Raw genomic sequence first — 26,477 nt, 5'->3', positions numbered from 1 at the left:
GGTAAAACTAAACAAAAATGGGAACAAGATCTAAACATAAAGATAAAGAAGGAAACATGGGAGAAATTATGCTCAGGAACTATGAGAAATTCAATAAATACGGGGTTACGTATGATACAATATAACTGGATACACAGGCTATATATTACACCTCAAAAGTTAAATAAATGGGACCCAACAGTATCTGACAGATGTTTTCGCTGTAAAAAGGAAATGGGAACAACAATTCATGTGAGAAAGTGAAAAAATTTTGGGAAGATCTAAACCAGATATTAAATAAAATCACAAAAAGCAATATACCAAAAACCCAGAGATCTTCCTCCTAAGTAATATAAAAAACAAAGAATTTGGACTTGATTTGGATGGTGCACAAAAAAGATTTGTTAGGATAGCCCTAGCTGTAGCAAAAAAATGTATTATGTCAGCCTGGAAATTAGAAGATAATTTGAGAATACAACAATGGTATATTGAAATGAATAAATGTATTCCATTAGAAAAAATAACATATAATTTAAGAAATAATATTACAATATTTGAACAAATATGGGAGCCATACATGAAGTACAATAGAGAAATCCTAGCATGGACTTCCACCACCTAAAATGACAGAAGGAGAAGGGAATGAAAAGAATTTCTTGTTTATTTTTATTGAGCGACAACATTGACGGGTTTAATGTATCTTAGATTCTGAACTTTAAATGAATGGGAGGGGAGGTAGGGAGGGTGGGATGGGAAGAGGGGGGGGGAGAAAACGACACTGTATATATTTGAAAAGGATAATGTATGTATCTTGATCAATGTGGTTTATAGTGTGAAAAATAAAAAAAAATTTAAAAAAATAAAGTCCTCTGCAAATGCCTGACATCATGAAAGGAACATTGTAAAGATATCACAGGACTTTTGGTAGAACCTAGAGCACACTTTCACAGTTGGGAAATGAGGGCATCTCACGAACCCTTTGATGGAGCAAGCCTGTGATATTCTTCAGGCACAGCCAAAGTCCACTATCCTCACTCCATCCTGGATCATACCGCTGCTTGCCACAAAAAGAGATTGACCCTCCTGCTGCCAGAGCTGTTGCTCACATTTCCTGGAAGTGACTGCAAAAGGCAACTCGGTAGGCTCCAAACCCTCCCCAGGGAATATCTTCCTTATGATGCCATTTCCAAGCCTCCAGTTCATGCAGTTAATACCATATTTGTGCAAGTGGAAATAAATATCAACTGGTGAACAGTGGAGCACTTTACCCAAAGTTTCTGGGTCAATTTACGTCCAATGTATGGTGCAATGTACTGCGAAGGAAAGTGAAAAATAGCCCTTTAAATAGGTCAGCTGTACTGTCAGTTCCAGAAAAGAGGAAGCACGGCTGAGACCACCATATGTACTTGTGTAATCATTGAATTTTTTGGACCACTTTTTAGGCCAAAAAAAGGGGTCGACGTTTACGCACGTCAAACTTTTGACCTCAGTAAGTACCTGCGTTGTTCAAGGCGTCGGGAGCTCAGATGGCCAGGACTGGGTGGGAAGTCCACAGCTGGGGTGTTGGGAGCTTTGGTGGGTGGGTGGCTCGGTGGGGATCCCCTATTGGGACATCAGGAGCTTTGATGTGCAGATGATCGGGGCCAAAAATAAGGGGGGGGGGGGTCAACTTTTACAAAACTACCCAATTTTTGGACCAAAAAGTTAGGGGTGGGGGAAGGTATCGACTATTACACAGTATCAACGATTATATGAATATATACAATATTTTAAAAGTGTGTATCAGGTGAGGAGCTATTTATTTTGTTACTGTAGGCCTAGCAGAAAAAGTAAAGGAGGAAATTTTCAAGGGAATGGCCATTTTAAGAAGGGTTCCATTTGAGGGCAAACTACAGGCTTTGATGAAGCTCGGCCTTCAATGAAGAAGGCGAGGCAGCAACAAAGTAAGATATGATATTTTATTTCCTTTGAATTGTTAAAAAGTGTTACCAGTCAGTGGGGTGGTATGCTTCTCCTGGGGTTATGCTTGCAGGGAGTGTGTCCAATCCAGCTCCTCTCAGGCCACATGGATTGATTGTAGTGGCAATTGAATTCACTTAGAGTCATGCAGAAAGCATAATGTGCATTTGGTTAGGTGGGTGTCTCTCAGGAGGGAAAGACAGGTAGTGCATAATTTCCCTGTGGCTGTTCCCCTCCATTACAGTGTACACTGTTGGGTGATGACCTCTCAGGAGAAAATGACAGCAATAGCCAAATCAGTGGCACCATAATGCACAACAAGGGTGGTTGGAGACAAGGTGATTGGAGTGGACAGAAATTCTGTACCTGCAATGCAGACGCCAGGATCAAATATGTTGCAAAATATTCTCAACAAGGAGAGTGTTCAGCCCAGAGGTCATTGGAGAGGAAGTCATTAAACTGGAAAGATTAAAAAAAAGATTAATGAAGAAGTGACTGGGACTGGAGGTGTTGAGTTTGTTACAAGCCCAGAGGACCCCAAAACCCAGCAGCAATTGATATTCACCAAGACAAAGCGTTACTTAAACAAAAGTGTGCTTTTAATTATCTTTAAACATGAAAATAGAATCAAATGTTAACTTATCTCTATTGACTTATTTAACTTAACAACCTGCTTCTGATTCTAAGCGTTTGTGTATGTAATGTGTGTGTAAGTTCAGAAAAGTTCCTTGGTTCACAGTCCAATCTCACTTCTCATTCCTCCAAGTTCACTAGTTGCAGGCAATTCTTATACCATGAACAGAATTTAACATTTATAAAGTACACCATCTTTTGGTGCTTGAAAGGTAAATGGTTACCACTCAGGAAAGTTCTTATTGGTTTTCAGAGAGAGAGGTGGGAAAATAAAATAAGGGAATAGCATAGATTTGTTACAGGAAAGTCAGAGCAAACTTGATGGGCCAAAGGGGCATTTTCATACTGCATCATTCTTGTGGAAAAAATGAAGACTGGAAGCTATATAGACTTAAAGGTGTGTGAAGTAAAATGTATTAATGTTGTGTTGCCCTTGGCGGAGGTATGCATTCTACCGAGTGCCCTTTAGTTCAAAATGATTTGTGCGCCAAAATATTTTCTTTTGTATTTGAGAAAAATAAAGATTGATTTATTATTCTTGCAATTTAAAATAAATGTAGCAGTTTCAAGTTTTGTGCTTTTCATTTTTTCTCTAAACATCTGTTTTTGAAAATTGAATTTGGCAATTTTTTAGGGGGATACAAGTAGTTGGCCTTGCATAGGGCACAAAATAGTGTGGCACCGACCCTGCTCTCAATGTTTCTGAAGAAGAAAGATATAACAGCATTCACACTCCAAATAAACAACATATGGTAAAGAACTCATTCCCTCTGGATCCCAAATGTATGAAATGGAACGTGTGCTTGCAGATACCATGCATGAAAATGCCAAGGTGAATTAAGTGAACTGCAGAATTTGTAAATGTGTAGAAATATTGAAGTTCACTTAGACACTGATCATAAACACAGTGCTACACAAATTAATTTCTCGGCATAAAAATCTGTGGTATCACTATATTTAGAGGCACTTGGTAGAGAAACACGTCATACACCATACTTCCTATACAGTCTAACGGAAGGATCACAGTATCATTGTACTGGCAGAACACTTTCTCATCTAACTGCCATACTGGCACTTTTTCTACCCTCTTCCCAAACTCCATGATCTGTCCAAATCCAAACTAGGATTCTTTGCAGGTGGGATCACTGGCCATGTAGACAACCATGGGATCCAGGATCAAGTAAGAAACTCATTAACTTTCAAAACTAGATTGTGAAATGCGTCTTTCTTTCCTCTAGATTTCTTCCCTTCTCCGTGATTGCTGAGCTCAGTTGGTGCTCGGTGGCAGTTAGTTATTTTAAGAAAAATATGGGTCTGGAGGAAAGAAACTTAAACCACAGCCTTGGTGATGTTTGAAACAGCTACTACTTTGGTATTACAGAAAGGAAATTTAAGCAATGATTTCCTTTAGACTGTTTTGAATGTATTTTCTCGGCTTTTGACAAGTGCAGTGGGTGAGCAAAGATTGGCAGAGTGTAATGTTGCAGGTTAGTGCAGGGTGTCAAGCGATGACAAAATGGTTGCTGCAGAAAGGAAGTTAATGTGAGATTTCAACCTTCACAGCAGGTTTATTACCTGACAAGTATCAGACCATTTCAATTTTGTTCTGTCAATGTTGTTTCACCAAATTTGCTTGTACAAATGCTCAGATGATCTTGAACCTCTAAATTATTCAACAGCAGCTTTGATCCTCACAAAATGTTCAGAAAGTTGAAACCCATGAAATACCACAGAGGGCGGATGTTGAACAGCCTTCAGGGAGAAGTTTGTAAGCCACTGCTGATGGTCTGGTTTTTGAAAATGCTACCTTGTTGTGCATAAAATGTACTTGTCTTCTATCTTTTCCAGTTCTGGAAAGGAGTCTTCCACCAAATGTTAACTTTTCCTCTCTCCATAGATGCTGCCTGACCTGCTAAGTGTTTTCAGCATTTTCGGATCTAATTGCACATTATTCCACCAATTTTTAACCAATTACTTTTACAGGATTTTATTAACCAAGTAGAATACAAGCCTTATCTTTAAAATGGTTAGAGGAGAAAATTTTCCTTTTTGGCAATGCTAATTTTATTACACTTTCTGATAAATGTATTTTGTTTGACTTGACCATCGAGAGAATTGTTTGAAAGTTTTTTTTTGTCTGGTTTTCACCTCCTGGTCAACAATCTTACACAATTCTTCCTTCATAGAACCCACACTTAGCTGCTCTTTAGCTAGATAGCTCTAACTGCTTATATTCAATTACTTTATTGATATTGCTGATAACTTTCACATTATGACTTGCTTCTTCGTGAAGCTTAACAAAGGCACTCACTTAAAGAGATTCCTACAAATGATCTACTGTCTTGCATTATTGGGTTTTGTAATGAGAAGACTAAAACACGAAAGTCTGCAGACATCATGGTTCAAGTAAAAACATAGTGCTAGAGAAACTCAGCAGGTCAGACAGTGCACTTTATATAGCAAAGATAAAGATATGGAACCAGCATTATGGGCTTGAAGCCTTCACCAAGGTATGAATGTTTTGTTATGCTTCTTTTTCATTGTGCCTTTTGTAGAGTTAATCCATATTTTTCTAAGTATATTAGAAAGCTTTATCAGGTCATCAAATCTTGACGTTTTCAACTGATTGTATGCAAAAATATTAAAAAACAATACTGGTAATTTTAACATACCAAAGTGTTATCCTCTGCTTCTTCCTTCTAGCTGGCATCAGCTGGCCTGGAACATGTTTAAAATTGGCTCCACAAGGACCCTATTCCCTATCTTCCACTATACCCACCTCCTTTATCCCATCTAGGTCTCGTGGTCTTATCTCCAGAATTATTAGACATCTGTGCCTCATTCAAACATTTAGTCGTTTCCCAAGATTTCCATCAAAAGAGGCTGAACTAAAATGAGGTAGAACAGAGCAGTTACTTAAACTATATTCTCTTACCACTACCAAGCAATGTACCTTTAATGTTCTACTCTGTTAGAAAAATTAAAGTGAACAAAACCATGAAGGTGCATATTTGACTGCATTGTTATGGTACAGTTAAACCTCCCCCCCCCCCCACCCCCCACCCCCGGCATCCAGGTTTGGTAGACGCCAGATAAGCAGGTTTTCAGGTTGCTTGAGACTATGTGTTGCATGAATGGAGAACTAATGGCGAGGCGCACCAATGTTAAACTTCCGTATTTTTTACACATTTATTTTCCATGATTTTTTTTTGCCGGTTGCTTGAATTCCAGATCACAGGGATTTTACTGAATAAGGATAACATTTCAGGCAGGTTTCTGGAGTTTAATTTCTGTCCAATAAACTGTGCACACATAATGAGGGATATGAAGTTAATGGACAGAGTAGAGAAACTGACCAACAATGATCCAGTAATATGAGAAAAGATGCCTAAGCTGCTGAATTTCCTCCTATTCCCATGAATGTCTATAATCACAAGACCGCAAAGATGATTTGAAGGAAAACTCCAACATGACTAATCATTTAAATTACATGTTCACGTTCAGATTCCCCACATCTTCAACTTTGCGAGGCTCATTCAGTGAAATACTGGAGTCCAGGCAGTTATAGAGACAAAATCAGTGTCAAAATGGACTGCACTGCTGATGGTCAGAGTATTGAAGCCATCTTTGTCCTTAGTTTCATTTTAGATCCAGCCTTCTACCTTTCTGTCCAGTAGAAATGATTTTTTATTGACAGCATGATACAGAAATAGGGCTATATACAGTAAAATCCATGATTTCTGAAATTCAAGCAACCAGCAGCTGCTAGCAATTGGCAAAAAAATTGAGGAAAATAAATATTAAAAGTTAAAATAATATGTAAAAATATGCAAGTTTAAAGTTGTAAGAGCAAATGGCCTCTGAAGTAACACATAAATCGTTGAAGATGGGAGCAAATATTCAGCCAGCGGAGTCCTTTGTTCGTGCTCATAGAAGTTGTTCGAATAAAGTTGTGTGAAACCGCAGGATGAAGAGTTGGTTGATGCCGCTCACTGTTGGGGTGACTCTCTTAAAGAGTCTCTCCTTATCTCGGCTTAGTAAGAGTTGCCCCGATCAGGGGCTTTATCTGTAAACTTGTGGAAGGGGTGTTAATTATCTATAATGTTATTGTTCTTCTTTCGGGCGGCTCCATGGAGGGGGAAGAACCTGCAGATGGAGCGAGGGTTAAATGTTTTCAAATAATGTGACTGAAAATAAAGTAAAATGCTTTAAAGTTTCTGTATTCATGAGTGAAGTTTTTTCATTGTCTTTTAACTTGTTTCTTCTTAATGAAGATGTATTTGTCAAGCAATCGGAAAATACATATATCCAGCATCTACCAATCCCCATAGGTGCCAATTACCAGGGATGTTACTGTACTCTAAACCCTCATTTACTTTTGTTGAGTCCCTTCCTTTGCTGGCCCCCAAGGTGTGTGTCCTTTTTCTTCTTTGCATTTCCTTTCACATCTATCTTTGTACTCCTGTGTGAAACTTTGTCCAGCTTCTTATCATTGGTACCTGATTAGTCCGCATTTCCTGTCTCTACTTTTTTTTACATATTCTTGAGCATAAGATTTCAATTAAATTTCTTCAATTATGGTTGTATAAACTGCAATGTCTGGAATATTGCAGAAAAAATTAACATAATTACTGCCCGTGTGGTCATTCACACTGGATGCCTTTTTAGACTACAAATACCTGAGTGCAGTAGCCACAGTGGTTGGACATGCAGTAGAGTGGGTGACCGTCCACGAGTTTTTCCGGTACGATTTACGCTATAGGCTTCCTCCAAAAAGTTGCTGGGGTCCTGCAGGATAAATTGCGGTGCAGGAATTGACTCAAAATTCTTGCACATTCCTTTTTAGATGGCCCGTGTAGTGGCAAAATTCCTTGATTGTGCCATTACATATCTGCAGTCTAAAAACCATAATTGATGTTTTTTGTAACTTCTGCATTCTTTACTAAGATCCTTTGTGTAGGGAGACTGGTTTGAAGGAACAGGTGGTGAGTGTAGGCAGTTAGGAGACTGGAAGAGTAAAACTCGAAAGTCTAGTTAAAACACAGAAATGCTAGAGGAACTCAGCTGGTCTCACAGTGACCACAGGAGGCAAAGATGTAATACTGACATTTCGGGCCTGAGCTCTTCTTCAAGGTGAGACTAGGGGAGACAGCTTTTGAAGGCTGGGATGCAATGGACATAGTTTGAGAAAAAAACTCCAGATATCAGTGGAGTTTCACAAAGATCAACCAATGATTGAGGAGTGGAGATGTGCCGTAATCTGGGTGCAGAAAGTATGTAAGGAATATATGGTTGTCTCTATGTTCGTTGGCTGCATGACAAAGCTGCACACAGCGTATGGGCACAGAGAGCAGCTGCCTCATAGCTTCAGTTACCCAGGTTAAAACCTGACCTCTAGCAATATCTGTGTTTGGGCATCCCATGTGTTTAAATTGGGTGTACCACATCCAAAAGAAGAGTACATATTTTAATTGACCACTGTAAATTGTCACGAGTGTACAGGTGAATGGTAATATATGACATACACAGGCAGCAAGCTGTTGGTGACTTGAGAATCAGGTATCGAAATCTGGATTTGAGAGGATGCTGAGGGCAAGAAGGGCTCCCAAAGGGCCTCGGGTCCTGAAGGCTTCCTCATCATGTCAGAGGTTTAAATTGGTTTAAACTGAACTGGATTCTTGTTCTGGAAGCATTTCCACAGACACTCAATTATGTTTTTGTACATAGAAATTATGGAATTTTTCAGTTCAAATTTTTTTTTTCCTACCTTCCGGAGTGGCCATTAGCACACGAATAACCAAAACTCAAAATCTCCGGTCCCTTTCACAACTTTACACTGAACACCAGAAGTGCGGTAAGTCAAGAGGTGGGACTTCTAATTAAGTGCGCTATCCATTAACCCGTGGTTGCGGACTGCTTGCAAAAATGTCTCGGGCTGCTGTAGGAAAAAATTCAGAAGGGGAATGAGTCTCATTTTCATTCCACAGCCTGCATTGTGGGAAATTTTCGAAGATTTCCTATAAATGACTATAATGTAAAAACTATAAATGACTTGGATGGGATCTCTTTTGTTTCTCTTTCTCTGAAGGAGCCCCAGGTAATGCTAATGGCGAATCTTTGCCTTATTGGCAGACTAAAGGCAACTTCATGTAATATTACATTTCTGTTTTATTACAAGACAATAAATAGAATCTGATCTAATTAAGGGAATTGATGAGAATGTGTAGAGAGTAATGTAGGATTAATGAAAATGGGCCATTAATGATCTGCATGGACAACATGTTTCCATGCTGCACCTTTTCCTTTCTGTCTGCTTTCAAGACATGGACTAACTGCTGTAGATGTGTCAAAGCACGAGAAATATATCCCCAACATTGTCTCCACAAAATCCACTGAGAGGATAGGGGAATGAGCCCCACTAAAACACTTGGCCCTCTGTTTCTCCTGCAGTACTGACTGCTGTCACCTTCCCTCCATTACACTGAGGGGCAGGATCATTTTCCACATGCATCAGCTGTATGTGTGGCTTGCGCACTGTTTAGATCCCACTTCTTGAAGTCCATGAAGTTTGTGGTCTTGACCTTCAAATACTCTGTCACTCTATCCACCAAAGGATGTGCTGGCACTCAAGACAACAGTACTAGTGTTATGAATGTCTGCCTTCAGTGAGAGGCAGCTCCCAAGTTATGCAAGTAGTTTGGGTTTTCTAGAGTATTGCTGTGGGGTGATATTTTATAGCTGAGTCAGACTGGTAATAGATCTTAGCTCTGCAGACATGCTCTCTTGTCTCCATAATGGCTTTGAACTGTGTTCATCTGTAGGCATTGTCTTTGCACAATAGCTCAAAGACTGAACTTGAAGTGACCTTAGTTAGGAAGAAGAGGTAACAAAGATTGAACAATTTCCTATTTGCCTTGTAAATTACCTCCATTTCAGCAGGAAGCTTGTGGGCATTGAGATGCAGTATTTTAGGAGATGATTAAGAAGGTGTTGAGGGAATGGTGTAGCTTTGCTTGGCACTAATAATTGAATCCAGGGCAGGTGGTAATATAACCATATAGCGTAGAGACAAAAAGTGGAATCTCAGTGAGGACAGCAAAGCTCAATTAATCACCCAGCTGTGTCAAATTGAACAGAGCGGTCTCAAAGTTCGAATCCATCAAATACCATTGAATAGTGAAAGATGGTTGGGAAACATATTTAGCATTCCAAAGGAATTAGAAGCTGGACTTCTATTGGAAAGAATTACGATGGTTGCTTTCACACTGACCCCTGAAAGCCGGTATTTAATTGCCTTTTTACCATTTCACTTACCTGCGTGAACACAACCGAGGTGGGTAGTATCAGAGCCCATGCGTTTTGCATCTGCTTCAGTGTAAGTGTCGCACTGAACTGGCTTCTCTGTGAACACTCTGATCCAACCCGACTTTAACCACAGTTTTGACATACCATTCTAATGGGATCTCCGTGTAAAAGCACAGAGTGCAACAGAAACTCTTAAAGAGGACTGGGTTGAAAGTAAGCAAGAAGAATTTCTTGGAAAGCAAAGAATAATTTAATTCTTTAATTTTCGCGCTGCTGCCACTTGAAAACCAGTTATTCTAAGATGAGTATGGGTGTGTGTGTATGCTGAAGTATCCCCTGGTTCATGACAAATGGTCAGCAAATTTGGTTGCTGTAGGGGTGGGACTTTCTCCCCAGTATTAGATTTCAGATTTATTGTCAGAGTACATACATGATATCACATACAGCCTGAGATTCTTTTGCCTACGGGCAACACAGAATTCCCATTTATTGATAGTGCAAAAAAATTGTATACAATGTACACATGTAAATAAATTTTAAAATGTAAACCAACTAACTGCAATACAGAGAGGAAGAAAACAATAAAGTGCAAAAATCTGTAGTTGAGTGCTACTTAAAAGAAGACACACACTCACAGTGTAGTGCGATTAAACTCTGAGGTTTATTAGGGCTCAGGCCCGACTTTTATACTTGCAATGTGCCCACCGTGGCCCCCTCTTGGCTGATATCACAACATGCATAACAAAAGCGTGCTTCCTGCGTGAGGGTACTTTCATGCATAACAACGCACTTCTTCCCCGCGTGCTGTCCCTGGCAATTGACTGCGCACCAAAGCCAGTGCCATTTTGGGACCGCTGGCCTTTAAGCTGCCCTTGCCATTCACCTACCTGTTTGTTGGGGCAAGTGCCGCTGTGCAGGCTGCTGGCCTTTGATAGCGCTTGCTGCCCAGAGTGCCAGCTCGATTACCACCGCTGCAGGCTGCCACATGAACACCCCCCCCCCCAAGAATCAGTGGTATTGACCTTGTAATTGTCCTTGGTGCCTGGAGGCAAAGTCTCTGCATCTTTCGGAGGTCTGCCTCTTCGGGGTGGTGCTGGTGTCTCGAATAGGCGTGCTGGGTCCAGGTGTGCCAGCTTCAGCTTGTCTGTGGTGAATACCTCCGACTTGTCTCCAACCTCTAGCTTGAACATGGCCCTATTGTTGCGGATCACCGGAACGGACCCTCATATGACCTCTGAAGTGGTGGACGATGTAGACCCCTGTAAATGAAAACATATTCACAGTCCTGCAGGTCTTTGGGTACGTTGGTCCTCGCGTGTCCGTGACTGGAAGGTGGAACCAGGGCCAAGTTGCCGATTCTTTCCCTTAGCCTGCTGCAGAACGCAGAGTCATCCTGCTGTCCACCTGGGGATGGTACAAATTCTCCTGGGACCACCAGTGGTGCTCCTTAGATGAGTTCGGCCGAAGAGGTTTTGAGGTCCTCCTTGGGTGCCGTGCGGATGCCCAACAACATCCATGGTAGCTCGTCTACCCAGTTGGGTCCTTGGAGTCTGGTCATGAGCGCAGTTTTGAGGTGCCTGTGGAAGCTCGCCACCAAATCATTGGACTGTGGGTGGTAAACTGTTGTGTGAAGCAACTGGGCACTCCACAAGCTAACAAAGTCAGACCACAGACTGGAGATGAACTGGGCCCCTCTGTCAGATATAATGTGGAATGGTAATCCAAACTGTGCCACCCAGGATGAGATGAGGCTCTGGTGCATGAGGTTGTGGATGTGTCTGCCAATGGGACTGCTTCTGGCCACCTGGTGAAGCAGTCAATCATTGTGAACAGATAGCGGAAGCACTGGGATACCAGCAAGGATCTTACTATGTCCACGTGGATGTGGTCGAACCTTCGTTCTGCAGGCTTGAAGTGCTGAGGTGGGGCCTTGGTGTGCTGCTGTACCTTGGTAGTTTGGCATTGCGTGCACACCTTCACACACCTGCTGACCTATTTCCGCAATCCATGTCACACGTATTGCTGGCCACCTGCCAGACCATAGTCCTGATGGATAGGTGAGCCAATCTGTGGATGGAGTCAAAAACTTGTTATCTCCAATCAGCCGGGATGATGGGTCTGACCTGACTGGTGGCCACGTCGCACAAATTTGGGTGTAACCTGTGTCGACTGGGATGTCCTGGAGCTTCAGTCCCAATATGGCAGTCCTGTAGTGGGGCATCTCCTTGTCTTTCTGCTGAGCCTCCACCAGTGCCACGAAGTCCACTCCACTCGATAGTGCATGGATACTTTTCCTGGACAGTGTGTCGGCCACCATGTTGTCCTTGCCGGAGACATGCCTTACATCTGTGGTGTATGACAGCTGTCATTGCTGGCGGGCCAAACAGGGGTCCAAGATTTCAGCCAAGATGAAAATCAAGCTTGTGGTTTGTGAAAGCCATGAAGGACCTGCCCTCTAGGAAGTACCTGGTGGTGGGTGACTATGTACAGCGCCAGTGGCTCTCTGTACTTCAGTTCTGGAGGCTGCAGATGTTTGCTGAATATAGCCAGCGGCCGTCAATTTCCTTCAATCTACTGCTCCAGAACTCCACTGATCACTGTTCCTGAGGCATCCACCATCAGAGCCGTTTGAGCATCTGACCTGGGGTGTGCCAGGAGAGCAGTATCTGCCAAGGCTTCCTTGGCCTTTATGAAGGCTTTCTCTGACTCCTTATCCAACATGATGTCCTTCGCCTTGGCTGCCATCTGGGCAAACAAAGGCTGCATGATCCAGGCAGCTGAGGGGATGAACCTGTGATAGAAATTGATCATCCTCACGAACTCTGCAGTCCTTGGTCGTGTTGAGTCTGGAGAATTTCCAGATGGCCTCCACTTTACTGGGTAGCGATGTGGCTCCTTCTCTGGTTATCCTGTGGCCCAGGAAGTCTATGGCCTCCAATTCTAACTGGCATTTGGTTGGGTTGATCATCAGGCCGAACTCGCTCAGTCGGGTGTAGAGGTTGCAGAGGTGCACCAGATGCTCCTGTTGGTTCCTGCTCACCACCAGGATGTCATCAGGTTATCACCAGGTACACGAAAGTGCCATCCAGGTCTCAGCCCATTGCATCCATGAGTCACTGGAAGGTCTGGTCGCGTTCTTTAGCTCAAACAGCGTTCAGGGGAATTCGAAAAGGCCAAACAGGGTAATGATGGCTGTCTTGGGGTGTACCAGGATCTGATGATATTCCCACATGATGTCCACCTTGGAGAAAATCCTTGCCCCATGAAGGTTAGCTGTGAAGTCCTGGAAGTGCAACATGAGGTACCGATCCGGTGTTGTGGCCTCGTTGAGCTGGCAGTAGTTGCCACATGGTCTCCAGCCCCCAGTTGCTTTGGGTACCATGTGCAGGGGAGAAGCCCATGGGCTGTTCGACAGCTGTATGATGCCGAGCTTTTGCAGCTTCCTGAATTCCTCCTACGCCTGCTGGAGCTTCTCCGGAGGAAGGCGTCTTGCTCTTCTGTGAAGCAGCTGGCCTTGGGTCAGGATGTGGTGCTGTATTCCATGTCGGGACCTTGGCGTACTCGTTTTCCGATCTCTGTATGGAATCCAGGTGGAGAGCTGGGAGCCTGGCGTCTTTAAAGGGGAAAGTTTGAAAAGACTTGGCATGGACAAATCTCCTTCCCTTGAGGTCCATTAGCAGGCTGTGGGCACGCAGGAAGTCTGCCCCGAGGAGCGGCAGTTCCACTGTGGTCAGTGTGAACACCCATGAGAAGAGGCTGCCTTCCAACAGCAGTTGGGCCTTGAGGGTACCATTGGTTCGAATCGTGCTGTTGTTGGCAGACCTCAGCATGGGGCCTAACTGCCTGTTCCTGGTGTTCCTGACGGGGGCAGGACGCTGACCTCTGCTTCTGTGTCCACGAGGAAGTATCATCTAGTCCCAAGTATACAGGAGGCTGTCTTGGTCGCCAGCTGTCATGGCCATTAGCAACAGCTGGCCCCGGGTGAAACAAGCATGGCGACCTGCTCCAGCACCCCATCTTTGGTGGGAGATACACCACTGGTCATCTGGATCACCTTCTCTGGGGCACTGTTGTTCTCTCGGTGGGTCCGCATGAGTCTAGCTGCAGGGTTTAGTGACAAGCACCACGGACACCGAGCACTCTCTCTTCTGTTTCCACAGAACGTCTGCTTGTGCTGTGACTTTCTGAGGGTCACTGAAATTCTTTTCAGCCAGGAGCAGTTGAATGTCTTCGGTCAGTTGCTTCAAGAATGCCTGCTCAAAAATGATACAGGACTCATGTTTGCCCAGGAGGGCTAGCATCTCGTTCATGAGGGCTGATGGGGGCCTGTCCCCTAGTCTGTCCAGGTGGAGCAGACATGCCCCTCTCTCACACCGCGAGAGCCCAAAGGTCTCAATCAGCATGTCCTTGAAGGTGGTGTTCGTGCCTTCTGATGGGGGCTTCTAGAAGAAGCTGGCCACCCTGCCTGCTGCGTCCTGGTCCAGGGCGCTCACCATGTGATAGTACCGAGTGGATTCTGCTGTGATTTGCTGGATCTGGAACGGTGCCTCCAACCACACGCATGGCCGATTCATCCACAGACCGTTGCCTATTTGCTCATTGCTGGGTTTAGATACTGACTTAACTGTCAGGGTCACCAATTATAGCCATGTGCTACTCAAAAAAAGACACTCACACGTAGCATCGTCAGGTTAAGTTCTGAGTTTTATTAGGGCTCAGACCTCACTTTTATACTTGCACTGTTCCCGCCGTGGCCCCCCCCCCCCCCACCCCCGGCACATCACAACATGTATAACAAAAACGTGTTTCCCATGCAGAGTAATACTTTCCTATGTAACAACGCCCTTCTTCCCCACGCGCTGTCCCTGTCTGTTGGATGCGCAGCAAGGCAATCGCCATGTTGGGGTCGCTGGCCTTTAATCTGTTCTTGACATTCACCCACTGGTTCACTTGTTGGGGCCAGTGTCGCTGTGCGGGCTGCTGGCCTTTGGCTTCAGTCGCTGCCTGGAGCGCCAGCTTGATCACTGCGGCAGCTGTCCGCTTTAAGTCCTTAAATTAAAGCCCTGATTGAGTTTGTCGTTGAGGATTCTGATGGTGGAGGAGAAGCAGCTGTTCCTGAACCTGGTGGTCTGAGTCTTGAGGCACCGATACCTCTTTCCTGATGGCAGCAGAGAGAACACAGCGTGTGCTGGGTCATGTAGTTCCTTGATGATTGCTGCTGCTCTCCAATGCAGTGTCCCTTGTAGGTATTCTAAATCGTGGAGAGGGTTTTGCCTGTGATTTCCTGGGCTGTGCCCACTCCCACTATCTTTTATGCTCCAGGATATTGGTGTGCCCTTATGATGCAGCTGGTCAGTACACTTTCCACCACACATCTAGAAAATTGTCAGGGATTTCGATGTCATACCAAACCACTGCAAACTCCTGAGGAAGTAGAGGTGCTGACGTGCTTTCTTCATGATGCCATTAGTGTGTTGGGTCCAGGAAAGATCCTCCGAGATGGTGACTCCCAAGAACTGGATCACTGGATTGTACACCTCTGGATTTCCCTTCCTGAAGTCAGCAATCAGCTCCTTGGTTTTGGAGACATTGAATGCTAGACTGTTGTTGGTGCACCATTCAGCTAAGTTTTAGTCAGGGGCAGCACGATTTAGTGTAGTAGTTAATGATCAGGATTCAAATCCCACGCTGTCTGTAAGGAGTTTGTATGTTCTCCCTGTGTCTCCCTGGTTTTCCCCAGGGACTCCAGTTTTCTACTATCATCAAAACTTACTGGGGGTTGCAGGTTAATGGGGTGTAAATTGGACAGAACAGGGTCATGGGCTGAAATAGCCTGTTACCATGCTGCATATCTAAATAAACTTCAGGAATAATACTATCAATTAACAATCTATTTCCTTTTCTATTTTTAGAGAGAACCCAGAAAGGACATTTGAATGGTTTTTTGAAGCCTCGTGTCCAAAGTCAACAGATGTTGGTGAGTGTGCAAAAATTACATACAGGATAAACAAAAAAGTTGTTCTCAAGTTGATTCTGAAATATTTTTGAGCTAGGTAATGAGACCGTAAACTAACAGGATCCATCTTCGCAAAGTCCCCACCCCCATCTGCTTCATACATTACAACAGGATGTGGCCACTCAAAACTTCAGTCAGACTGTGGCCTAATTGTTGTGTGCATCAGCCCCATTTACCTACCTTGATCCAATGACTTGTTGCATGTAACAGAAGAGATCTATTGTTCTTTGATTCAAAAGCTCTAATCGTCTCTGGGAGAGAAATTTTTCATTGTCCTTTGTGTGAAAATGTGATTCCTACTGTCACCCATGCAAGATCTAGTGTTAATTTTAACTTTCATGTTCTAAACACATCAGCAGATGAAATAGTTCCTCTGTGTTGACTGTTGAATTCTTTCTCTCATTTTGCAACATTTCATTTAGACCTTCCTTCAGTCTTCTGCACAAGGAATCAAAGGAAAGTTTACATGGTTCATTGCAAGACAGCCCCTTCACCCCTTAAGTCCTGATATTCTTCTGGTGAATGAACTCACTCCAGGTGCGACACAGAAACTGTATGTCAGCTGGTAAAGTGTCAAGTCAACTGCTTGTAGAAATGCAACCCAATGAAGCAGCATTTTCCGGTCCTCGGTGCAAAGCATGCAGACACACAACCATACAGGCAAGAAATACATATGCAGGACAAGTATTTCATCTATATGAATAAATATTGCTTTGTACATCTGAGAGTCTCGGATAGTTAGTGTGAGCAGATCCTTTGGCCATTTCATGTTGCCTGGAGGCCAGCTACAAGTGTGGAGGGAAAACTTAAAATGTTTTAGCATCCCTAAAAGACTGCTCCAGCGTCTCATTCATGTCGAGTGGCGCCTCATAGCACCCTCTGGATCCGTCGGAGATGGGGCGACTGGTGCTATAGCGCCACCCGTCATAAATACGTGGCAGAGCAATGGCTGTCTTCCCTACCCCTAATACCCCATGCAGCTGGAACCGCTCTGTATTTCTCAGAACAGTTCCAATTGCGTGTGGGATTATGAGTAGGGAAGACAGCTATTGCTCTGCCGCATTTTAAGCTGCAGAGAGTGGCCCCAAAGGCTGAAGCGGCCCAGTGAGGCTGTCGCAGCCCGCACCAGCCATCCCTGACAGCTCCCGCCGGCCCCTGCTGCCCTGATGGCCCCTCACCCGCCGCCCCTGTCCTGAGGGGGTCAAGGAGGGAGAGGAGTGAGTGGGGAGATGGGTCGCAGGCTGACAGCGTCATCAGCCTGGCCCTAACCAGCCATTTGCATGAGGCTGAAAGCATTTTGGTCAGCACTTAGAAGGTCACACTGAAGCTTAAGTGTCTACAGCAGAAGAGTGAACAAGTGACCACTAGAGATGGCACAGGAGGCCAGAAAGCTTCATGCTCTCTAATAGGTATACACTTCTGTATACTAAAGACTCTGATTTGTCAAAGGACTTCAGCGAACATTGTTTATGACCCCATTATTGATTCCACTTAATGAGATGGGTTTTAACAGGAGACCTACAGAGATAGGTGACTGTTGTGAGTGAGGAAACAGGTTTGGTAGGTCTCAAAGGCAAGGACTCTGAACATAGCTTTGGTAGGGAAGAGTTTTATTTACAGAAGGCAAGTGTGGGAAATGGTAACTGATGCAACACACACACACACACACACACACACACACACACACACACACACACACACACACACACAGACACACACACCCAGTGCACATCTTACCAACAGTTTCTCCAGCACACTTCCACATTTATAGGCCTGGAGTGAAGTAGGGTGGTCCCAAGCTGGCAAAGAGAGAGAACAAATAACACATGGCATCTTTATAGTGCTGGAGGGTCCAGCCCAGCTCGTTAACAGGAGTAAATGGCTCAGTGCCTGGAGAGTTAATCCAGTTACAACAGCCAATGGCCCAAGGAAAAGTACAGACAGGCTGGAGAGTCCAGTTGAAGTAATTTACATGAACCCAACAGCAAGGTGTGCACTAATGGGTGGGGCAGAACCAAACATTGATTGGCAGCTGGTGTGTCCTCCGACTAGGTAGGGAGAAATGCTGTCACGTGACAGCCACAACTCTTCCCAATACCGGGACATTTTGGTGTTTCCGTGACAACAATCATGATTCTAGGGTGATGTTTTGGCACCCAGATACGAAGGTTCAGGTTATCAGGGACATTGGCAGAATACTCTGGGGAATGACGATGAACAGACAAAGGTAATGGTACCCCCTTTTGCAACTGGATCCTTGACTTCCTCATTGGAAGACCACAGTCTGTACGAATTGGAAACAATGTCTCCTCACCGACGATCAACACAGGCGTACCTCTAGGATGCGTGCTTAGCCCACTGCTCTACTCACTCTACACCCATGACTGTGTGGCTAGGTATTATTCAAATGCTGTCTACATATTTGCCTATGACACCAGATCGTCGGCAGAATCACAGACTGCAATGATGAAGCACAGAGGAGGAATCAGATAGTTGAGTGATGTCATAACAGTATTAGCAAAACAAAGGAGATGATTATGGACTGTAGGAGGAAATCAGAAGAACACAAACCAGTTCTCATGAGGGGTCAGCTGGGGAGAGAGGGTCAAGATCGACAAATTCCTGGGTGTCAACATCTCTGAAGATCTGTCCTTTTGCCTGCATGTAGATAGAATCACAAAGAAGGCTCAATAGCAACTATATTATGTGAGGAGTTTGAAGAGATTTGGTATGTCACCAAAGATTCTCAAAAACGTCTACAGGTGTACCTTGGAGACCATTCTGTCTGGTTGCATTATTGGCTGGTATGGAGGTACCAAAGCACAGGAGAGGAAAAAAACTCCAGAGTTGTTAACTCAGCCAGTGACATCACGGGCACGTCTTCACTCCATCGGTGACATCTATAAGAGGTGGTGTCTTAAGAAAGCAGCCTCTATCCTCAAGACACCTACCACCCAGGCCATGCCAGTGCTACCATGAAGGAAAAGGTACAGGAGCCTGAAGATGGACACCTAGCAGCACAAGGACAGTTCTTCCCCTCCATCATCAGATTCCTGAACAGACAATGAACCACAGACACGACCTCACTTTCTATTTTCTTGCACTATTTATTTATTTCTGAAATGTAATTTATAGCAATGTTTGCTATAAACAACGAATTTTGTGACATGTTCATGACAATAAATTCTGAGCCTATATCAGAAGGAAAGAGACAGACGAAACAAAGAATGAAATCTTGCAGGTAACTTGCAAGGAGCTCGGGGGAGATTAGAAAGATGAATCTCAGTGATAGCAATTTACAGGTTACTACCTGTGCCAATGAGCATATATATTGAAGGAGAGTGCATGTTGCTGAAACAATGATGCGGGAGGGAGGCCCACAGATTCTGAGGGCATTGGAACCAGTTCTTGGGGAAGTGTCACCTTACAAGCCAGGTGCGTTGCATTTGGAGCAGAACCACAACCAATATTCTTGCAGAATATTTTGCTGGTACCATTGGTGAAGGTCTCTCAAGGTTTCAAAAGGAAGGGAGCTTTCTGACCTGTACATAGTGATTGAGTGAACAAGCCCAGTACTTAGCAGTGAAACTGGAAGGTAGTGAAAACTAGGGCAAATATACAAAGTTTTTTGATTGTTTATACTTTAATACAAGGAACCTAGAAAGTAAATTGAGGACAGAGGTAGACATGGAAGAATGGCCATGACCAATATATTGTGCAAAGATGAGCAGAACAGGCATCTCAGCAGTCCAGATGTTAGAGTTTTGAGATAAGGTAGATGGAGATGAACTGGGAGGAAGTTTAGCAGCGTTGGTTAAGGGAAGAATTAATTCTGAAAAAGCCACATATGAAACCAAACAGGTTGAACTGAGCAACAAAAAGGGCCATCATTTTGTGGGAAGTGTGCATTAGGCCCCTCATCATCACCATGGCGGCTTTGTTTAGGAAGGGGGTTGTCCACGTCTGCTACAGGCTCGCTGGTGTCTGACCAGGCCAATGCAGGACAGATATGCCCGGCTGGAGCGGCTGCAAGGGAGATTCTGTTCTGGGTTTGGTGCTGTTGTATCACAGTTCTTCCCCCATCTCCTTTTGTCCTCAAGGCCAGCCCTATGTGCGTTAGGCCCCTAAGCACTAATTAAATGATCAGAGATCTCAGAGAATTTATGGAAAGTTTTTTTAAAAAAAGACTGGAAAGCAAGTGTTGTGACTTTGACAATTTACTTTCTCGTGTACGTTTGTTCAGTCCTTCCCTTTGGTGGCCCCAGGTGTATCCTTTTGCTTCTGTGCATTTCCTTTCACTTCTGTCTTTGTACTGCTGTGTTCCTTTTCTCATCGCTCGTGCTCCCATTTCCTATCTCCACTTTTGTGTACATGACTGAGCACGAGATTTCAATTGTCTTCGATTATAAGTTTTATTTGTATTTTTTCGAACATTAACTGTGATATTAACAGAGAAGAGGAACAGAAATGTTGGTGTATTCCACAGAATCCTTTCAATTAGTATGTAGCAAGGTCATGGTGCCAGACTTAACTCTAGGAAAAGAACCTGGAAGTGCAAGGGTTGGAAGTGGGAGAACATATTAAAAGTATTGATCATAATTCAACTGGATCATAATTCAAGCATTGTTATGGTCCAAAAATCCAGATGTCAAATCCGGACCCTTTAAGAATCCTGACTTCTTGAAAGCTCTCTTTTAAAATTTAGCGGTTCTTTTGTGTGTTTGCGTGCATGAATAAGTGCCGTAGACGCTCAGAAGTTGTGGAAATTAACAAATAATTTTTTTTTGTACTTAGTGCATTAACATTTTTTCATATAAAATACAATCAAAATGTACCTGTTCATCTCTTCTTTATTCTCATTAAATTTGAATTTTAAAAGTACAGGGTCCACCAGAAATTTTTTTCCACAAATGACAACCCTTGATGTGTTATATTTCTGAATTATGAGGGCATACAGAGTAAAAGACTAACTGCGAGTCAGTCGTACCAGCACAATCGGTAATATACCGATGATATTGTCAGCAAAGGTTCCAATGTGGACAGGAAATGAGGGGCATGGAATATATTTAAGGGTGTAGATCAGTGGTTTTCAATTTTTTTATTTCCACTCACATACCACTTTAAGTATTCCCTATGCTGTAGGTGCTCTGTGATTAGTAAGGGGTTGTTTAGGTGAGTGGGGGATAAAGGGTTGCGAACCAATTGTTGCTGAAATATTTTGCTTGAGAAAAATTGTCACTGGCCCATTTCCTTTGGAGTTCTGAAACCATGCACATAATGAGTCAATGAGGTACGATTAAAAGTGTGGTTTTCAAACTTTTTCTTTCCACTCACCAACCACCTTGAGCAATCCCTTAATCACAGAGCACCTATGGCTTAGGGGTTAATTAAGGAGGTAGGTGAGTGGAAAGGAAAAGTTTGAAAACCACTGGATATGAATATTTATGTATATATATTTGCTGATTTTTCTGCACAAAGTTGTTTTTGATGCTCAATAAATGTATTTTGGGGGAAAAAACTAGCAACATTCTCATAAGTGATAAATGCCCCCTTTGGCAGAATGGCTAGTGTAGTGGTTAATGCAGGGGCCTGAATCACATGCTGTCCATTTGTAGGTTCTCCCTGTGTTTGCAAGGGTTTTCTCTGGGGGCTCTGGTTTCCTCCCACCATTCAAAATGTACCAGGGTTGTAGATCAATTGGATGTAATTGGGCGGCGCAGAAAGGTCCTGTTACTGTGCTGCATGTCTAAATTTAAATTTAATTGGCAGGTCGTTAGTGGCCAGAGATGAGTGCCTGTGAAAGAGGAGTAAAAACTAAAGGCACTAAAGCAGGGAGAGTGGTTAAAGATGTAGTGTCTATCTCAGAGACTGACTCATTTCTGCAAATCTGATTTTTTTTTCTTTTTAAGTTGTGCTTGAAGCCACTTATTTCCTGTTGATCTCCTCGCCAGATGAACATTTGTACAGGACAATGCTCCTGCATATAGGAGAAGGACCATCAGCGTGAAAATGTGTTCACCAGAGCATAGCCCATAGCGTGTTCAGGGAGAGGGCTTCAATGCTGAATACATAGCACAGACATTTTATACAAGAAAAAGAAACTGAATCACTTTCCAGTTTATAATCAACCTCGTGTCATGATAAACCATATCCTGTCTGCTCGGAAGCAGGCCCAAGTCTATGCTGGTCTCGCGTAGAGATTTACGTTTAACATCTACAATCATGTGTGGGGTTCCCCTTTCCTCTCTCCTTCTCCTAAAAATATTGAGAAACATTGGTGCTAGAATTAGTAGCCAGACCATTCACCAGTTGAAGTTGTTTAAAGAGAATGGTGCACTCATGAAGATAAAATAATTTAAGCCAAATATTACTTTGATGAAGGGCTCTAGCCCAAAACATTGGTTCTGTATCTTTATCTTTGCTGGAATGGAGGACCATCGCCTTCCCAAGATCGTGTTATATGGCGAGCTCTCCACTGGCCACCGTGACAGAAGTGCACCAAAGAAAAGGTACAAGGACTGCCTAAAGAAATCTCTTGGTGCCTGCCACATTGACCACCGCCAGTGGGCTGATAACGCCTCAAACCGTGCATCTTGGCGCCTCACAGTTTGGCGGGCAGCAACCTCCTTTGAAGAAGACCGCAGAGCCCACCTCACTGACAAAAGGCAAAGGAGGAAAAACCCAACACCCAACCCCAACCAACCAATTTTCCCCTGCAACCGCTGCAACCGTGTCTGCCTGTCCCGCATCGGACTTGTCAGCCACAAACGAGCCTGCAGCTGACGTGGACTTTTTACCCCCTCCATAAATCTTCGTCCGCGAAGCCAAGCCAAAGAACAGGTATGCCCCGCTTTACGAAACTAGAGCATTCCTGTGGAATCTTTCATAAACTGAAATGGCATGAAGCAAAGGGGTGATTACCATTGATTTCTATGGGAAAACGTTTTGAGCATTCCCAGACTCAAAAAATAACCCACCAAATCATACCAAATAACACATACAACTTAAAATTACACTAACATATGGTAAAAGCATGAATGATGTGATAAATACACAGTCAATATAAAGTAGCAATAATATATGTACAGCGTTGTTTCACTTAACAGTACCAGGAAGACATCAAGTTTTGATCGCCCTGCCAGTTTCCCTGTGACCGCCCCGCTGACCGTGCACTGACAGCCCCGCCAGCCGCCCTGTGGCAGTCCTACTGGCTGCTTTTTCTTAAAAGCAAAAATCCTTTCGTAAAAGCAAACTCAGGTTTCTTCGTAAAAGTGAATTTGAATAAAGTGAATATTTGAAAAGCGGGGTATACATGTATAAAGTACACTGTCTGGCCTGCTGAGTTTCTCCAGCATTGTGTTTATTACTTCAAGTTGAAGTGCCTGCAGACATTTTGAAGCTCACGAACAGATTTTGAAACATGCTGAACAATATCAGATATATTAGTGGATACATCGGGCCGTGTCCCCCACGGGCAACTCCCTCGGAACGTCCTCGACATTACAAATCCAATTGCTGGCACCAAAGTAACGGTTAAGCCAGATCAACAGGAGAGCAAGACGGAGGACCTGGAACAGAGAAGCCTGACATATATCACTCACGATCCCGTAAGCGTTCAGTATTTAAACAAACTAAATCATCCTGTCCCTCAATAGCTACCCACCAAGTGTTACCCTGGGCAGGTGTCACTATTTCACCATTTACAGGAGGGCCACTACTTGATGGTGCCACCCATTCCTTTTATCCAACATTCTCTAGCTCAGGAATGGGGGGCAATGACTGTTTTTCCTCTGGAATAGGCTGTAGTTCAGAAGCGTGAAGAAGTCGGTGGAAAGGTGTACCTCCTTTTAAAGGGCGATGATTCAAATTGTCGACTGCCTGCTGCAGCACATGGCTCACCCCTTCAGGGTCCCCAATGCTGTTAACAAACACATTTGTTCCCTCAGTAAGCCATTAATTCGTTCAACTAACCTGGCAGCCTGCGGGTAATAAGGAATATAGTGGACCCATAAATTACTGTTGTCAGCTGCCCAATCACAGATTGCCTTCCCGGAGAAGTGCGAGCCATTATCAGACTGAATTTCCTCTGGTACATCATAATGAGAAATTAAATGGTTTAGTCCTTGGATAGTGCTAGCTTGGTCAACCGTCTTGGTGGGAAAAGCAAAAACCAGGCCCGAAAAGGTGTCAACCATTACTAGGATGTAACGTTTACCCATACAATCTGGCATAGGGCCTATGTAATCAATTTGCAAGACCGCAGCTGAGCGAGCTCCCCGTCTTATTCGGCCATGCGGACCAGAAGGAACGGTGCGGGACTTCACAAGCTGGCGTGCTGGGCATGTGCGCACGACCATGCAGACATCGTCCTGATGGACGGGTAAGGCATGTGTACGGGCCCACATAGCTGATCCCTTCTCCCCCAAATGGCCACTCTGTTCGTGTGCCCATCAAGCCAGGGGGACGGTATCGGCGCAGCTGATAGTGGCAAGCTGATCTGCTACTGCATTATATTGTGCCATGTTCGTCGTCGCATTGGTATGGGCATCAACGTGATATATGGTTATCTCACGATGATGGAAAGCATCCCACAACAGCTGCCACAACTGTTTGCCCCATACTGGGCGGTCATGTATCAGCCAGTCGTTCTTTTGCCAATCAGGCATCCATACCACTAATCCATTAGCCACAGCCCAGGAATCAGTAAACAAGCGAAGAGGGTGATCATGGGGATCTAGTGGTAAAGTGACCGCCTTCAACTCAGCATACTGAGGAGTCACATGATGGAGTAGTGGCTGGTAGGGGAACTCCAGCCCTCTCCAGAAAAGTTAAAAAAAGATAGAGAAAAAGCAAAGGCACAAACTTAAAAACCAAAACAAAGTGAAAGTAAAAGTGTGAAGAAAATGGCAGCGAAGAAAGAAAAACCAAAAACAACGGGAAGAAAAGAAGAAGGAAAGACGTCGGAGGAAGAAGGTGAAGGCCTTACCTGTCTGAAGAGGCCCGCCGCGGAGAGAGAGGCCCGCTCCCACAGGTCAGTAGAGGTCCCGGGCTCGGGACTACAAAAATGGCTCGCAGAGCCGAGTAAAAGTGCGCAACCGCGCATGCGCGAGGAGTCGCGCATGTGCAATGCGCATGAAAAAAAATACACTGACGGGAGGGGGGAACAGCTGCGGAGTCGATCTCCACAGTTGAGAGAGACACCTGCAGCACAGCAGCAGGTGCAGAACACAGACAATAACGACAACAAGAAAGAAGAGGGTAAAAAGAAAACAAGGAAACAACAGATGGTCAACCCAGAGGAAGAAAAAGAAGAAGAACAGAAAGAAATGGAAGAAGAAGAGAAAGGCAAGACAATGGATGTATCTTTTTTTAAAGAATATATGGAATCAGTGAAAGAATGGCAATTACAAGAATTTAATGAGATAAAAAGAAGAATTAAGAATGCAGAAGAAAGAATGAATAAAATGGAAGTGGCCATATCAGAATTGGCAAAAAGAGTGGAAAATATGGAAAAACAAGAAACATTTGTAGATATGGAAGTAAAAGACTTAAAAGAGAAATTAGAAGAATCTAATAAAAAAAGCTAAAGAAGCACATGAGCTGTTAGCTCAGAAGATAGATATGATAGAAAACTATAATAGAAGAAATAATATAAAGATAGTGGGCCTTAAGTAAGATGAAGAAGGCAAGAATATGAGAGAATTTATAAAAGATTGAATCCTCAGGGTCCTAGGAAGACCAGAATTACAGGAATAAATGGAAATAGAGAGGGCACATAGAACATTAGCCCCGAAACCACAACCGCAGCAAAAACCAAGATCCATTTTAGTAAAATTCTTAAGATATACAACAAGAGAAAATATATTGGAGAAAGCAATGAAGAAAGTAAGAGAGGGCAAAAAGCCACTGGAATATAAAGGTCAAAAATTTTTTTTCTATCCAGACATAAGTTTTGAACTCCTGAAGAAGAGGAAGGAGTTCAATACAGCGAAAACGATCTTATGGAAAAAAGGATATGAATTTATGTTAAGGTACCCAGCGGTACTTAAAATAATTATTCCAGGGCAACAAAACAGACTATTCTCGGATCCAGAGGAAGCAAGGAAATTTGCAGAACAACTACAAAACAAGCAGAGAGATGAAGACATGTAATAAGAGTAAAAATGAACACGATCTATATGTATGTGTGTAAAGGGGTATATGTGTGTATGTATATAGTGTGCATACATGAATGTATCCGTATTTAGAGGAAAATATATAGAGTATAGACAAGAATTAATAAGGGAGGGAAAGGGAATAGAGGGAATAAGGAGGGAATTAAAAGAGTGACCTTTGTTACATATGAAAATTGAAATCTTTTCTGGGGGGGGCTGGGTGGGGAGGAGTTATGGTCACTGCAAAATCAGCTGACGTTTGCGAGTGAATTCGCAAATCCAAATGGACAGGGGAGATGTGGTTGTCCGACAAGGGATAAAGGACAACTCAGGAGGGGGAGAGGAGATTGGGGTTAAAGAAGTTTTAAATAGGAGAATAGGGAAAATGTTTGATGTTTTAGAAATGTTGTCTTATAAAGTGTTCAAAACAA

At 43.6% G+C, this 26,477-nt stretch overlaps 1 protein-coding gene across 3 annotated transcripts in view; it reads left to right on the top strand.

Moving 5' to 3' along the window:
- The window catches only part of dennd1c (DENN domain containing 1C), a 107,645-nt gene that overhangs the window by 15,052 nt on the left and 66,116 nt on the right, over window positions 1–26,477 (top strand). For 2 of the 3 annotated variants that reach the window (XM_069927453.1, XM_069927451.1), the window contains exon 2: window positions 15,789–15,853. In XM_069927453.1, coding sequence (XP_069783554.1) covers window positions 15,789–15,853 — 65 coding nt within the window. Of the gene's footprint in view, window positions 1–3,589; window positions 3,752–15,788; window positions 15,854–26,477 lie in introns of those variants that run through there. The other variant, XM_069927452.1, reaches the window with a different exon arrangement.

Source organism: Narcine bancroftii, chromosome 3 (assembly GCF_036971445.1).
Source record: "Narcine bancroftii isolate sNarBan1 chromosome 3, sNarBan1.hap1, whole genome shotgun sequence".
NCBI classification, from domain to species: Eukaryota; Metazoa; Chordata; class Chondrichthyes; order Torpediniformes; family Narcinidae; genus Narcine; species Narcine bancroftii.
This window is presented reverse-complemented; position numbering and strand designations above follow the sequence as displayed.